The sequence below is a fragment of the Cryptomeria japonica genome, chromosome 5 (assembly GCF_030272615.1).
Source record: "Cryptomeria japonica chromosome 5, Sugi_1.0, whole genome shotgun sequence".
NCBI classification, from domain to species: Eukaryota; Viridiplantae; Streptophyta; class Pinopsida; order Cupressales; family Cupressaceae; genus Cryptomeria; species Cryptomeria japonica.
Window position 1 is genome coordinate 99,315,775 of NC_081409.1, and position 17,084 is coordinate 99,332,858.

Here is a 17,084-nt window from a genome sequence, read left to right on the forward strand (position 1 = left end):
TTAAAATTCACTTTCAATATTTTTAAGTTGTGAATATGTTTTTTTGTGTGAATGTTAATGTTTCTTGTAGAAGATAGAAATTTTAAAAAGGTTTAATGTGGAATTAAGTTGTCTGTGTTGGACAGTCCGAAGTCTCCAAAAGAGATTGAAGACATGAAAGATGTATCGTATGCAAGTGCTATAGGCAGTCTGATGTATGCTATGGTCTATACAAGGCTAGACATTGCCCAACCAGTGGGAGTACTTAGCAGGTTTATTTTGAATCCAGGGAGGTCACACTGGGATGCTGTAAAGAGAGTGTTTAGATACCTGAAGGGTACTTCAGATTTTGCATTATGTTATCATGGTAATCTGAAGGATTCAGAAAGAACTCTCAGCATTTGTGGTTACACGGATTCTGATTGGGCAGGGGATATTGATAGCAGGAGATCTACCAGTGGATATGTTTTTGTCCTGAATGGTGGAGTAATTAGTTGGATGAGCAAGCGGCAAGCTGTAGTCGCTTTGTCCACTACAGAGGCAGAATACATGGCAGCCACACATGCTTGCAAAGAAGCAGTCTGGCTTAGGCGTTTGAGTTTTGACATTGGTTTTGATGCAGGGATGATTGAAATCTAGAGTGATAGTCAGAGTGCCATTTGTTTGGCAAAGAATCCTACTTTCCATGCTAGGTCGAAGCATGTTGATGTTCAGTATCATTTTGTACGTGACATGGTGGAAGATGGAAAAGTTTATCTTAACAAGGTAGACACTTTGGAGAATGCTGCAGATGCTTTGACAAAACCAGTGAGCACACACAAGTTCCGGTGGTGTTCGAAGTCTATGGGTCTTTGTACCCATGTTTGTCAGTAATGTCTGGAATGGTATCTCGGTCCAGTGAATTCCTCGTCAAGTGGGAGTTTGTTGGAAAATGTGCCTCAAATTCACTTGACAATAGTCCATACTGATCGGGTTAAGTTATGCTGATGAAACAGTATGAAGGATTGTGTGAGCTCTATCAGCATGTCCCTTGCCGATGTAATCTCACTGATCGGTGGTCGGGATAGTCGTTATGCTTCTATTCCGATGTCCCGATGAAGCCAGCCCTACCGGTCCTGGTTTGGATCACCTATCGGCTATCAGGTTGACATTCTGAATGTCATGCCGGTGTCCCGATGAAGCCAGCTCTACCGGTTCCGATTCAGGTCTTACCGGTCTTGGTTATTTGTGTTGCGATGACCCGATGAAGTCATCTTACCGGACTGGCAATGCAGATCGGAATAACAGTTTTGGACTTGGTCCGATGAGCCAACGAGTCTGTGTTCTCGGTATTGGCATAGTAGTTGTCTTATTGTTACGATGTCCCGATGAAGACCATTCTTTGCCATCGGAGATCGGAGTTGCTGTTGGTAAGCTGTACCGATGATTCGATGGAGTTGCCTTAGGCGATCGGGTATCATCGGACCATCGGGTTTACCTTCTGGATGTTATGCTAATGGATGATGGAGCAGAGACCGACTGCGGGAGCGAGGTCGAACCGAGATCCAAAAGATCGATTCTCAGATACCATGTATGAGGCTGTCGGTGTAAATAAATACGAACTGACACGGTTGTCTACTGCATGTGGGATAACTGTTTTTCATGATTGCAGACTGACACAGGCAGACGGTTATACTCTGAAAAACGGCCGAGCCGTTTGGTATTGAAAACCGACAGTAATCCAAAAGAGAGAGTGGACGAAATCTTGAGAGCTGAGGGTGTGTTCTGCGAAGTGTTCGATCCGGTTGGTTGTATGTCTGGAATGACTGTGTAACAGAGTGAAGGAAACTTGCAGATGAGACTCTATTGTATTATTTTAACATACTGTTAATAAAGTCGATCATTTGCCGGTGGTGGGTTTTTCTCCCGAAAGGGTTTTCGCACGTTAACTCTGTGTGTTATCTCTCTGTGCTGCTTTTGTGCATGTTTTTACTTGTACCATATTCTATAAATGTTGAAGTCTTGTCTACACTAGTCTGTGGAGATCTGTGTCTCCACTGTGAATTGACATTTAGGAAGCGAATTCCGCACTTGCTTTCCTATCACTCTCGTGGCCATTAAAAAATCCAAGCAAGCTTTGAATCTAGAGGATGACCATGAGTTTCTTAACGAAGTTTCAATTCTCCCCCAAATAAATCACAGAAACATAGTGAAATTGTTAGGCTGCTGCATCCATACTCAATTTCCATTGTTGGTATCTGAATTCGTTCCAAATGGAACTCTGTTTGAACATTTACACTCGGAGGAGAGTTCTTTGCCATGGTCTTCACGTCTGCAGATTGCAATCCAGACAGCAGAGGCTTTGGCATATCTACATTCTGGAGCATCTCAACCATTTTCCACCGGGATGTAAAATCATCTAACATTCTTCTGAATGAGAGGCTCTCTCCCAAACTTGCAGACTTCGGGATTTCTCGTCTCATCTCTGCTTCCAATAAGACACATCTCACCACTAATATAATGGGCACGAGAGGTTACTTAGATCCTGAGTACTTTCAAACATATCAACTCACTGACAAAAGCGATGTATACAGTTTTGGTGTAGTTCTGGTTGAGCTTTTAACATCTCTGGAACCCATCTCCATAGAAAGAGTCAGTGACGAGTGGAATTTATCTAATCTTTTCCTATCCAGATTTAATGACAACCGCCTCACAGAAATCTTGGACAGCAAAGTATTGGAGGAGAAAAACCTCCAGCAGATGAAAGATATGGGAAGGTTAGCGAGAGAATGCCTTCATTTGGAAAGGAGGAAAAGGCCATTGATGAAAGAGGTTGTCGAGGAACTTTTCTGGATAAGAGGTGGGACAAGAAAAACAAAATTCCATGACAGTTGAAACTGTGACAGTGCTATATTTGAGCAGACAACAATTTTCAGAAAAGCACCACAAACTTCATATGAATTCAGGAGTTAACACTTTTCCATCTGCAGTTGGGAGTCCGTCGGAGGAACCATTCACTGCACTGATTGAGATGTCGACCCTGCCTCAACAGGTTGACTTCTAAGCGGAGCATTTCTAGTCTATGTTTAATGCATACCGACTCCTCAGGATTAGGAAGTTGTACTCCAAACTTATTCCTCAGAAATAGGAGGTATTACAATTTTATTTTCTCTGTTTAGAAATAGCTTTAAGTGGCTCAGGAACGTGGATACTAAAAATAGATAGAGTCCTATTAGAACTAAGTGTCTTGGTTAGCAAAGAGAGGGCTATTAAGCTGAAGATTGGTAACGAGTAAAGGGGAATAGAGAGGAGAATTATTTTTCCAGTCTTTGTAAATATTATCAGAGTTAAATGAAAACGTATCATCTGTATTCCGTATAAGGGTTCTTATCTATGCTTTGTTTTTGTTTGTTGATAACCTTATCTCTCTGCCTTTGCACAGTGGCTGATCTTCCTTTCCGATTGCATTTATTTTTGGAAGGTATTTAATGATTCAGATTATGGATTGAGAAGATGACCCTTTGCATCAATGTTGAAATATGCGATTCCTTCCAAAATACTGCACATCTTGTTTAGTAACTTTTATTAGTAACTACCGAGTTTCAAATGTAATATATCAGCCAAATCTCTTAAAAGTTTTTAAGATCTGTATATACTGAGGCATCATGTAATGTATTTATATGATCTTACAATCAAGCGATGCCTTCAAGATCCTCGGCAATAAATCAAAAGTTTATTGGGAAAGGAGCAGTGAAGTTTCTTATGGTCTCCGCCTTAACTGGGGTATCGGCCTTCACAATTGTTCTTGCTCCAGTAACGCAGAATGCATAGAATTCCCTTCAGGAAAAGGACGCGTATGTAGATGCCTTCTTCAATATGAAGGAAATGGTTACTTGAATGGCACAGATGGTACTGGTTATGCAGCGGACAAAATGGCCCGCGCATGCCATGCCTTCTCCATGGATGCCCCCCATGCCATGGCCGCACCGCCTTCCCTCCAGCTGCACAAACGTACATCCACTGCGGGAACTGCCAATGACTGTCCAATCAAACCGTACACGGCCACCACGATCGAACCCATCAGCACACCGGCACTGGCTATGCAGCGGACAAAATGGCAGAGGGTCTGTATTTATCTACCTGCTGAATGATTATAACTTACTTTTTCCTTTTTCACCAGCGTGCCTGACAGCGGCTGCAAGTGTTTTTATTAATATGCCTGACAATAATCGATGAAAGCACTGGCTCCTGGGAAGACAAACGGATGGATGTAGTGGTCTTTTTACGTCTTTTCATTTTTAAAAGAAGTTGCACGGTCCTGTTTGTATTACGTATCATCAATTGATATGTCTGATAAAATGGTCAAGTAGTTTTTTCACATTAAAAGAAGTGGCAGAGTCCAGCCCATACGAAACAGCAGGGTAAATTGATTTGTCAGATAAAATAGTGAAGTGTCTTTTCATTTTAAAAAAAATAGCACAATCCAGACTGCGTGAAGTAGCAAGGTCAGATTAAAAAACAAGATCACGTATCCTATATGAGATGGACGAGCTCGTTTTGTTCATCAATGGCTCTTTCTCTCCCTTGCACCCTAATAACCAAACAGTAAATTTGACTATATCTCTCTCTGCTTACACCCCAATAACCAATGGCACTGATCTTTACCAATCACCGTGATAAATGCATTGGGAATCTTCTCTTGTAGTACAACAATCTGTCAGTGGGAAATATAATGGATCATTCAAATCATCTTGCCTGGTTTGGTTGATAGTGTAATGAGATAATACAGTGAGTAAATATCTGAAGGCAGTGTCTGGCAAATTGATACGGCATCATTTATGATAAAGAAAGAATGACATAAGACAGCGACAATATATCTAAAGTCATCATCGCTAAAAATTTATGGATATGAATATTGAATATTTATGGATGCGTCAAACAACAGAAGAAAAATACACCACAAAACTGTGGATCCGTTGCAATAATCATAGAGGAAATAAGCCACCAACCAAGTACGCTGGAGGAAAGAGATAGCGATAAATTAAATACGTCGTCCAAAGAAAACTATATAAATTAAATAAAATATTAATCAAGTTGTTCCAGTAAAGAGGTGGAAATGAATATTCGAAGTATAAATTAAGTAAAATTGAATACGATTAGAAAAAGAAGTAGTTAGGAATATTTATGGATGTTGTTTTCAATATTGAATATTGATGAATAAGATCATTTATAAAGTATCTTGTTGGTAAGAAAGAAATAAAAATGAAGTGAATTTGAATAGGGCAAGGGAAAGAGGTAGGTAAGAAATATTTATGGATGTTGTTTTCAATATTGAATATCAATAAATAAGATCATTTATAAAGTAGGTGTCTGGAAGAAAGAAGTAAAAATTAAGTAAAATTGAATACAGTGAGGGAAAGAGGTAGGCATAAATATTTATGGATGTTGTTCTCAAAATTGAATATCAACAAATAAGATCATTTATAAAGTACGTGTTTGTAAGAATGAAGTAAAAATTAAGTAAAATTGAATACAGTGAGGGAAAGAGGTAGGCAGGAATATTTATGAATGTTGTTGTCAATATTCAATATCAATAAATAAGATCTTTTATAATATACGGTATTTGTAAGAAAGAAGTAAAAGTTAAGTAAAATTGAATACAGTGAGGGAAAGAGGTAGGTAGGTATATTTATGGATGTTGTTTTCAATATTGAACATCAATAAATAAGATCATTTATAAAGTATTGGAAAGAAAGTTGTAAAAATTAAATAAAATTGAATAAAGTGGAGGGAAGAGGTAGGCATGAATATTTATGGATGTTGTTTACAACATTGAATATTAATAAGTAAGATCATTTATAAAGTATTGGAAAAACAATTTGTAAAAATTAAGTGAAATTGAATATGATGGAGGAAAGAGGTAGGCATGAATATTTATGGATGTTGTTTTCAATATTGAATATCAGCAAGAGATGCAAAGCGTCAAGTTCTTGCCAATAGTGTTGTTAGTTTAGAGTATAAAATACAAAAGAAGGAAGAAGGAAGAAGAAATATGATTGATGCATTAAGTCCTTTTACATTCCTTATTGAACTCAAGCAATTGTTTGGTACTGAATGTAGGATATTGCTAAAGGTAAAGCACTACTAAACTTGTTGTAGCAACAATTGCAAGGCAATTAATTATTTATGGAAATGAATAACAAGTAACTTTTAACTTCTTAATTTAAAAATAAAAATAAAAAATTAAATGTAAAATTCAATTATATCAAAAACTAAATAGTAATAAAAATACGAAAAATGAGTAACAAACAACTTTTAACTTATTAATTTAAAAAATTAAAAATTAAATTAAAAAATTAAATATAAAATTAAATTATATCAAAATCTAAATAGTAATAAAAATAATAATGTAAAAATAAATAATAAATCTATTAAATTAATAAATAATAAAAATATATACATTTATCGAAAATTTCCTATTTACATGTATGCTAAAAATAAATTATATATATACGATATATATTTTGATTGGTAATGGGCCGAAGCCAATGAGGTGTACATACCTTATCCCCTTATGGGATTTGAACTTGTGACCTCTCTTTCAAGAGCACAAGTTCTCCACTTCTAGGCCAACTCAAAGTGTATATAAATTATAATATTATTAAATTTTCATATATTAGAAAAATCTATTTATAGATTCTATTTATTATTTAAATATATATTATAAAAAAATAGGTTTAAAAAGTTAAAATAAAAAAATTAATTTTTTATAAAACTACTACTTATCATGCATTGCCCAATCTATGCGCAATATGAGAACAAGATCATAAAATTTTAATATAAAAATTTGACTAAAGTTATTAGTTTATGACATAAAATAAAAGTAAAAATATATACCTACTCTTATGAATATTTGTCAATTTATTTTAAATAATTATGATACATTGTCACATCATCTTATGATACATTATGACATAATTATGATAATTATGATACATAAATAGTTAAGACATGATCATCTTTTACCCTTAACTTAATCCCTCTCCCATCAAGGCTTTCCCTTGTCACTTTTACAATGACATTTTGCCTAATTGCATCCTGATTAGGGTTGTTTGCTCTTGATTTAGTCCTCCTATTTCACCTTTTGTATTTTTGGTCCAAATCTTTCCATTTTCTTTCCATTTTAGGTTTGAGATTCCATCTTATCCTTACCTTTGTCCCCTTTTCATTGGATCATTCTTCTCTCATTCTAGTGATGTCAATTTTTGACCTAAATCCCCATCTCGATTTTAGGGTTTTTTGCCTTCTTTTAGGGTTCTATCGCTTCCTGCTTTCCAATTTCAGTCTGCATATATTTATTGTCTAGTTGGCTTAACAAATGAGAATTTTTTCATTTTTCTTTTTCCTTTATGTAGTTGTCATACTCAAGTGAGGGTAGAATTTCATCAATAAAATCTAAGATGTGGATTCAACTTCTAAATTTGCTTACACATAATAAGCTAACGTGTGGAGCCTAGTATTATATGAGGTTTTAGTCCATTGTTAAAACACTTTCATAGGAATCATATAATGAAATTGGTTATGCCACATAAAAATTTAATAAAAATTATTAATAACTATAATTTAATTTAAAAATAAAGTGAAAATTTTATTTTTACAATAATATTAAAATTTAGTTATATAAATATCTAATTATTTTATTTTTTTTGGTCAAAGGCCGAAGCCAAAAATTTTATATATTATCTTAATAAAAGAAACACCTCCATTCAGTGTGGGCACTGGTAGGAAAGAATGGAGGAAAGAAAACCTCCGGTCTAGCCCAGATCCCTAATTGGATTAGAAATACAGTATACATTTCAGTTTATAATTCCTTTTTCAGGAATATACAATGACAATACATTCTTGGCAAAGCCATATTCATTTCTTTGAGTTAAGTTACACATGAAATTTCTTGTTGCCATTGTCCCTACTATGAATTCCTTGTTCGTATAGACTTTCCTGCTGCATTTACATCTTTGCTATCTGATCTCTATCCTGAATCTGCAAAAGACATTTTCACACACCTTCCTACCATTCTGTTAGTAGCATTGTTATATAGATAAATGACAAATGACAAAAGCATCCTTTCAATACTTGCCTTCATCTACCCTCAATAATATTACTGCAGCTTGGTTATCTCTTATTTTGAAACTACCTTTGCCATTTTAGCATCAATTTAAGAGATTAGCCAAGCTACAATAATTTATAATGTGGATAGATGCCATAGCTCATCTGCCAAATATACTTAATACATAAATCATTGAGGTTCTGTAGGAAAATTGCAGATTTAATTGTTTGATTTCGAATAAGCCAGATGGAAACCAGATTGATTAGTGACACAGAGACAGATCTGAAATGCTATATATGTATATAAATATATAGAAATCTACATATTTATATATATATATGATTGTCGAAAATAGAAAACTGAATTCCATCTTTTAACCATATAATTTTCTAAGTTTTAGGCCTGTATTAACCCAAATTTACTATCAGATAATCTGAAATAAAACTACCGACAACCTAACCATGAATATAATTTAACTATATGTCAAAGAGTGAAAGCCACCATACAATTTTATCTATAATTTAATCTTTCCCCAATTTGTTTTCAATTTTGACCTTAAGTCTGATCTTTTGTGTTAAACTTTAGTTTCCAAGGGCCATTACAGCCTTGGAAGTCCCGAGCCAAAATTTAAGAGCCCTAAGAAGCATATGCCAGACCATGATAGCATAATCATTCTTTCACAGATATTACCTGAGTTCTCCTTAATCCTATATTGTAGCCTTTCTGAACTGTCACATTATCATCTCCTACTTCCTAGGAATAATATTGTTTACTTCTAAATAAGGAGTGTTCCTCTTCCCTGTTTATCATTTCTTTTCCATTTTGAGGCCATACAGTACTATATAAAAAATAGAAACATAAAACAAAGATTCTAGGGCCCAAAATTGTCAGCTATTTAAAATTCCGTTATCACAATCTATATCTTCATCAAGCCTATCCTTAGTTGATATTGTTAATTACCCCTAGGTCATCCAGAGGCCATACATTTGCACTCATATATATATAAATGCAAATGTATATTGATACCATCTTTCTGTCCATTCTGAAGCTCCTTTTCCAGACTAAAATTAAACAGACAAACTGTATTAAGGAGAATTTCATTCTAGCTTTATTCTGTTAGCACATATTTCATCTTTTATTTTACCTGTTTTGTCAAAGCCATGGCTGCTGTGAGTGTTGTAAATTCGCAAACCCGCCTCCCCCCTATTACTACCCATTTCCAGGATCCTCACAGCTGTGAGAGCTTAATATTAAACTCTGCTTCAAAAAGAGCACTTCATGTAATTTCATTAGAATGTCCCTGCTCATTTTTTTTTAAAATGAAATATATTCCATAATATGTAAACCCCATTCTTCAGTTGCTATATATGTCTATCTATTTATGACAATACCAAAAAACCCTAAACATATCTACCAGTCAGGACAAAATTCTACAGATAGAGTCTATTATATTCCGGACCTATTTGTGATTTTAATAATACCAGTTAAACATGTATAATCTAATTCTAAGTCTTCCCCCAGTATGTTTTCATATACTTATCTATATCTATATATGTATATTTAATACATATATAAGCATATATATATACATATCTATCAGGATATTTATACATTTGCTCCCATACATAGATATATATGTAAACATATATATGTTATAAATATTTATATATGTATATATACATATCTATCATGATTTCTGTATATATGTGCTCATGTATAGATATCTCTGGTAGTATATATATGTTTATATATATATATATATAAATCTTGCATATATATATATAGAAGTATCTAGACCATACTCCACATTTTAAAAGGTGTATATGTGATTTTCAAATATATGTGTGTCCATATTATACTTTAGCTAACTCATCAGCTGTCGAGTTTGCCTCTCTATAAATATGATTAATAGTGTAATCTGTGAAATTGTTAAGCAACTCTAATGCTCTGTCAAGTATGCCCTTGAGCTTCCAATTAGGCATTCCTTTATTCCTAATTGCATTGATAATTATTGCTGAGTCGCCTTCAATTTCCAACTTGGATATTCCTAATTCTTTACACATAATCAATCCTTCTATTAGACTTAGGAGTTCAGCAGTGTTGTTGGTGACTTTTCCTAAGTGCATGGCCTTAGATCCCATGCATTTTCCTTTATTTGAGTGAATTATACATCCTGCCCCTGTTATTCCAGGGTTGCCTCTGGATGCACGATCAAAATTTAATTTGAACCAACCCAGCTTCGGTGGTTGCCATTTACAAGCTTTCCTAATCTTTTCCTTATCAATTCCTTTTTTTCCATAAAAGGGGGGTATTTTTATTCCATTCCACTGTTTTCTAATGAAATTATCCCATTCAGTGAATGATTTCCCATATGATGGAAAACATATGTTCTTACTATTAACTGTTTCAGTAATTGCAACTTCTATCGTTATTATTAGTTTTTCTACCTGCATTTCCTTTTCTTGAAATATTCTTCTATTTCTTTCTTTCCAGACTTCCCAGACTAGAATGGATGGACTACAGATCCATAGATTATGAAAGAGACCGTTTCTCATGATAATTGGCCAATATGAGCACCATTCTATCAGGGAAGAGCTAATAGCTCCCGACCATCCTAACTGTGCCATTAACCAGTACCGGCAGTTTTGAGTAAACTTGCATGTCATGAAAATATGGTCACTTGTTTCCTCATCTTCCCTACATAATATACAGATCAATGGCCCTTCATATCCCCTACTCTTGAATTGTTCAGCAGTAAGTACTTTCTTTTGAATTGCAGCCCAAGTAAAGAAGCCTGCTTTGGGAAGGCAAAATTTGTTCCAGCATAGAATAGTTGGGATGTGGTCTTTGCTTACTTTTACCTCTTTATATATGCTTTTAAAGCCATCCCTACAATTATATTGTCCGTCCTTAGAGCCTGACCATATTAATTTATCTTCCCCTTCTCTGATGGAGATCATTCTAAGAGCCAGAATCCTTTGAAGTTCCTGGGATTTGTTTTCAGGCATAAATGTACTCATGTTTTTCCATTTCCATCCTAATGCCGAATTTGGTTCAAGGGTTATATAGTCTTTAACATAATTTCCCCAGAGATTCTTCATTTGTTGTTTGATTTCAGACGTATCCATCAATACATCTATTGGAGGTTGGTCCCCCCATGAGTCTTCCCAAAACAAGGCCAATTTGCCATTGTGGATATCCCAAGTCAGATGTTTTGTTATAACGGGTCTACATTCTTTGATGAAGTTCCATATTCTTGAGCCTTTTGGCAGATGTTTTTCCCTAAATATTGCTTCTTTTTGATTAGTTGTTAGGTATTTATTTCTCAAAATTTTTGCCCATTTGGCTTCGGATGAACCGTATATTTTCCAGATCAATTTTGCCCCTAAGGCCTTGTTCTGCCATTTCAAGTTCCTTATACCCATACCCCCATCACACTTTTCCCTACAAATTTTATCCCAAGCAATTAGTTTTATTTTGTTTTTATCCTCCGTGCCCTGCCAATAGAAATTCCTGATGAATTGGGATATGTTTTTATATACCCCTTTTGATAAGGGAATGCACGAAAGCATGTAGATTGGTACTGCCGATAAGACTGATTTGATCAATGTCAATCTTCCTGCCCCTGTCAACCATAGGCCCCGCCATGATGACAATCTTTTTTTGATGCGATCAATGAGTTGATCCCATAGCTTGGTTGATCTTATTCCTTTGTCAATGGGTATTCCTAAATATGAGCATGGTAACTGTCCAATCTTATATCCCAGCTAGTTTGTTATGCTATTCTGTTCATGTATAGGTGTATTAAAGTAGAAGATTTCAGATTTTTGGTTATTTACTAATTCTCCAGAAGCTTTCCCGTATGACAATAGAATTCTCTTAATTTCCTTAGCTTCTTTGAGATTGCTTCTTCCTAGAATCATTGTATCATCTACAAATTGTTGATGTGTACAAGGTTCTACCCCTGTTGTTATCTGAATACCTTGCAGCCTACCTTGAATTCTAGAAGCATTAAGGGCCCTTCCTAAAGCTTCAGACATTATGATGAATAGAAAAGGGGAAATCGGATCCCCTTGTCTCAGACCCCTTGTTGCTCCAAAATACCCCTCCAGTTTTCCATTTATCAAGACTGAGTATCGAGGGCTTGAAATGCATCTATACACCCAATTGATCCATTGCTTGTTGAAACCGAAGGCTTTCATGCAGCTGTAGAGGAAATACCAGTCCACTTTATCATAGGCTTTTTTGATATCAAGTTTTATTAACATATTAGGTTGTTTTTGGTTCTGTATGGAATGAATCGCCTCTTGAACAATGATTATCCCATCTAAAATTGACCTATTTGGAACAAAGCCTGTTTGTTCCTCTGAGATGATAACTGGTAATAATTTTTTCAATCTGTTGGCCATGATTTTTGTTAACATTTTATATGTCATGTTGCATAAGGATATGGGTCTGAATTCCTCCCATCTGGATGGATTTTATTTCTTGGGTAAAAGAGCTAAAAATGTACTATTTATTTCTTTCGGAAAGTTGCAAGCATTTCTAGTAGCTTCTAATGCCTCTGATACCTCATCACCTATGATATGCCAACATTTCTGATAAAAGTTAGCCGGGAAACCATCTGGTCCAGGAGCCTTATCCCTTGAAAATTGGGATAGAGCATACTTTACCTCTTCCTTAGTGATTTTGGCATTTAACATCTGATTATCCTCCTTTGATAATAATTTCGGTATGTTTTTAACCAAGTCCTGACTGTGCGTCAGGTCTGAATGTTCCCAGTTATTCAGTATGTTTCTAAAGTATTGGGTAGCGTCTTCCGCAATCATCTTTGGATCTGTGATAATCTAGTTTTCTTCATTAGCAATTTGTGTGATTCTAGTTTTAGCTCTCCTCACTTTAACACTATTATGAAATTTTTTTGTATTATTATCCCCTTCACTTAGCCATACTTCTCTGGATTTTTGCTTCCAAAAGATTTCTTCCTTGGTTAAGATATCTTCATATTCCTTTAGAAGCCTTTTCTCTGTATTATATAAAAGTTGATCCATTCCATGCATAATGACTTCTATATTTACTTCATCCATTTCTTTTTCAATTCTTAATTTTTCTTCGAAGATATTTTTGAATCTTTCCTTGTTCTAGACTAATAATTTATGTTTTATTTCTTTTAGTTTCAAGGTTATTTGGAACATTTTAGAACCTTGGATATTACATTCTGTCCACCATTTTTGTATATTTGGTAGGAAATCTTCATGCATGAGCCACATATTTTCAAATTTAAAAGGTCTCCTACTGATTTTCAGTTCCCCCATAAGTTCTAGCAATACTGGAAAATGATCTGATCCTGACCATGGGAGAACTGAGGCCTTCATCTTGACTTGAAAGGAGCTTAGGTCCCCTTTAAAGAAGAATCTATCCAATATTTTCGATATATTAGAAAAGCCAGACCTCCTATTATTCCATGTGTGTGCATTCTTATCAGTTTTTATTTCTAGCAAGTAATTGTTATTTACCCATTCCATGAAGTCTTTTTGCGATTGTCTAATTGTTTTGGCACCTCCACTTTTCTCAGATTGATATAAAATAGCGTTGAAGTCTCCCCCTATAATGCAGTGAGGAGCCTTTTGATTTGTTAAAAAATGATTAATTTCTAACCAAACTGCTTTTTTTTTTTCCATGGTTATTGGGCCATAAACATTGATGATGATGAATTCTGTATCTCTGTTGATTGCTTTAACTTTTCCTGCCATCCAATGCTACATTTTGACATAACCAGTATATGTTATTGTGTTTTTCTTCCATAGTAATGCTAATCCTCTCGACGCCCCAATGGAATATGTTGCCTCCATCTGCCATTGATATAGATTTTTACTAAATTGTGCCATGTCTGCTCTGTTTAGTTTTGTTTCTTGTATCATTATTATATCCATGTCAGTTCTTTTTAAGCTACACTTAATTAAGCGTTGCTTACTAGGGGCTCCCAGACCCCTTACATTCCATGTTAGTATTTTTAGTTCAGGTTGGGGGATGTCGAGTTCTTTATTGGGCCGAATAGGTTTATTATTTTGGTTTGCCCCTCCGCTTCCCCATCCATTCTCATTTTGTCTAAAAAAGATTTTCGCCCCTTTTTATTGCTGTCGAGTTGACCACAGTCTGGGTTCTCTTTATCTCCATCTACCATCATAATACCTTTATTGGGTAGCTCTCCCAAGTTTGTGTTTGCATCCCCCGATCTTTCCTCCTCCTGTATATTCATTAATTCCTTGATTATAAAGTTTCTTTCTTCCTCTTCGTTCATTCCTTTTACCACAGGGGATAGGTCCTCCATGTTTTGTATCTCTGGAACCCCTTCTACATTATTATTTTCAGTTTCCTTTGCTTGAGGGTTTTCTACCGCGTGAATATGTCCATTTGAATGGCATGTGTTTTCTTCTATCTTATCTTTCTTCAACATTTCATCTGATATCTCTTCTGCAAATTTTTCCATCAGGCTGTCAATGACCTCATGCAGCTCCTTTTGGATTTCTTTTTCAGGCGATGCATGGATCTGCTTATTATTGACAGATTTGATGCTTTGGGAGCAAGCTTGCAGCCCCGGTTTTTCACCACATTGTGTATTTGTGACGATGAATCCACCTATTTCATCATTAAATTGAATGTCGACCTTGTTATCTAGTTTTTTAGCCTTTTTTGTTTTCTTGACCTGAGCTTTTCTAACATTAGTGTTTATGGCCCATATTTCTTCTGATATCTTGCCATTAAACCATTTTGGATTTAAATTATAGTTCCCATCCATCGTATTAATGGATATGCTTCTTAAATCCTTATTGTTTCTTTCCATATCTATTAGAATTTTAATGTCGGAGTTGTCTGTCCAATTTTTTTCTAGGGCTACAAAACTGCCTAAGCTATTGCCTATTTCCATCAAAATCTTAACATGCATTAGCTCTACCGGAATGTTTTGTATGATTATCCATCTAGATTCTGTACTGAATCCGTGTCTGTCTGAATCAAATTTAGGTTTCCAATCTAAAAATTTAAAATTCATTCCCTTATAAAACACTTGTTCTCCTTCGAGCATTCTAATTTTCAATGATTCTTCATAGCATTCAATAAAGATGTATTTATTAGTTAGGGTTGTTATACTTACCTGGCCACAGAATTTTTTTCTCCACCAGTTAGCTATTTCTGAGGAAGATTGCCCACTGCCTTCCCATTTGGCAAATAATCCGTGCTTAGCACAGTAACTCCTTAGCTCCGTAGTGGTATCCAGAGTTAGGATTTTGATGGGCTCCATCCTAGGGTGTTTTGAATTTATCTCGACCTGTTTATTGCCCTGCGTTTTTGGTTATTTCCATATTTTCTGTACTGCATAATTGTTTTCAGATTTGGAAACTTTCTGCGATGTGGGTTCCCCAATTCTGGTCGGTTTTAGATAACCCTCTGCCTGGCTTCTTTGCGGGCCGTGTTGAGGCCAGTCATTGTTCGCCTTAAACCCTAATGGCACCCTATTCGCATTAGTGGCAAAGGGTGGAATTCGTGTAGTGATAGGAACTGCCCAGACCTGGTTCAACAATCTTTCCATCCTCCTTTCCGCGTTAATGGTTTTTCTATTTTTCACAACTTGCCACGCGTTGTCCAGCAGAGGGGGAACCCTTCCAGATGTCAAAGGAACCCCATTGTCGCGTTTTTCCAAAAATTTATTTTGCCTGCTCCTTTAAGCGATTTTTTCCAGAGCCATTTTTTTTTTTTATTGTTTTATTCCTTCCGTATAAATATCTAATTATTATTAACATTAAATTTAATTATATAAATACTTACATGCATAAAATACTATTTAATTTTTATCTATAAGTTTGAGATAATTGAAATTTCAAAATATAGGTTGTTAGATTATTATTGTGGAAGTTATTTTGCTAAGGGGTGAGATTTCATTATATGTTTTATAATTATGTTAGATTGGAAATGGATCAATATATATTTTCCTAGTAATTATTAAGCTAAATTAACGGTGGTGCCAAGGGGTATTATCGTCTTCTCATGCAAGGATTAACAATAAAAAATAAAATAGTAAAAAGCGGTAATGGATGTCAATATGAGGTGCTAATGAATTTCATTGAGTTTTTTGTTGATTTTTTTATTGTTGATGAAGCTTGATATACACCAATAAGTAGCTATGTCAGAGAATGTATTCAAAGTTTACTTGATATGGTTAGAAATGACCTACACAATGTGTGTCTCAATGTCATGCAAGCTTGGTCATTAGATAATTTTGTAAACAATGGCAATACTAAATTCATACGTAAGGTAGGTGATTTAGAGGAAATTAACAATGGCAACCTACCACTATTTTGAATGTCTCATACAATATTGCTAAGGCCTCGACTGCATTAGGTGAATCTTTTATTTTGGTTATGCCTTAGATTTGTCTCACAATTCTTTCAAATGGTCTAGATGCTCTTTGTATCTATGTTTCTTCCTACATTACTATCTTTGGTAAACATCTTCTTCTTTTGAACTCTTTCGGTCCATTAAAAAAGTTTTCCCTCTCGCTCCAACTCTTTATGTTCTTGCTCTGAAAAATTTTAGCTACCTACTTTCTCAAGTTATTTTTTAATCTTTGTTCAAGGGGATTAGTCTTCCAAATTCCCCTAAATGGCTGGTTAATGATCATTTTTCTAATGTTTCCTTTCTCACTCCTCGTGAGATAGAGGATAACATATATTAGGATCTACAAAACCTAAAGATATTCTGTCAAGAATCTATTTCAAACATTGAATGAAAAAAAAAAAAATTCTTACTATAGACAATCCTTTTTTCCAAGCTATTTTGAATTAATTATTTCAATTGGAATTGGATTGAACATGGGGATATCTTCCTTTTTGGGGGAATATTTTTTCTTTCCATGCAAATATTTCTAAGATTTGGCAAGTTGTGATTGTGATAATTGAGAAAGATCTCTAGTAAAATATCACAAAGCCTCTTTCGCTAGCTATAAAATTTTAGATTTGTTTTG

At 34.9% G+C, this 17,084-nt stretch overlaps 1 protein-coding gene across 1 annotated transcript; it reads left to right on the plus strand.

Moving 5' to 3' along the window:
• The first annotated feature begins 1,242 nt into the window (after positions 1 to 1,242).
• Positions 1,243 to 3,264, plus strand: LOC131067938 (wall-associated receptor kinase-like 22). Its single transcript, XM_059220180.1, has one exon. It carries the CDS (start codon positions 2,278 to 2,280, stop codon positions 2,851 to 2,853), a length of 576 nt encoding a protein of 191 aa, XP_059076163.1. The 5' UTR covers positions 1,243 to 2,277; the 3' UTR covers positions 2,854 to 3,264.
• Positions 3,265 to 17,084: the final 13,820 nt, after the last annotated feature.

Coding starts and splice junctions, on each gene's coding strand:
- LOC131067938 (XM_059220180.1), top strand. CDS start 2,278: ATGGTCTTCACGTCTGCAGATTGCAATCCAGACAGCAGAGGCTTTGGC.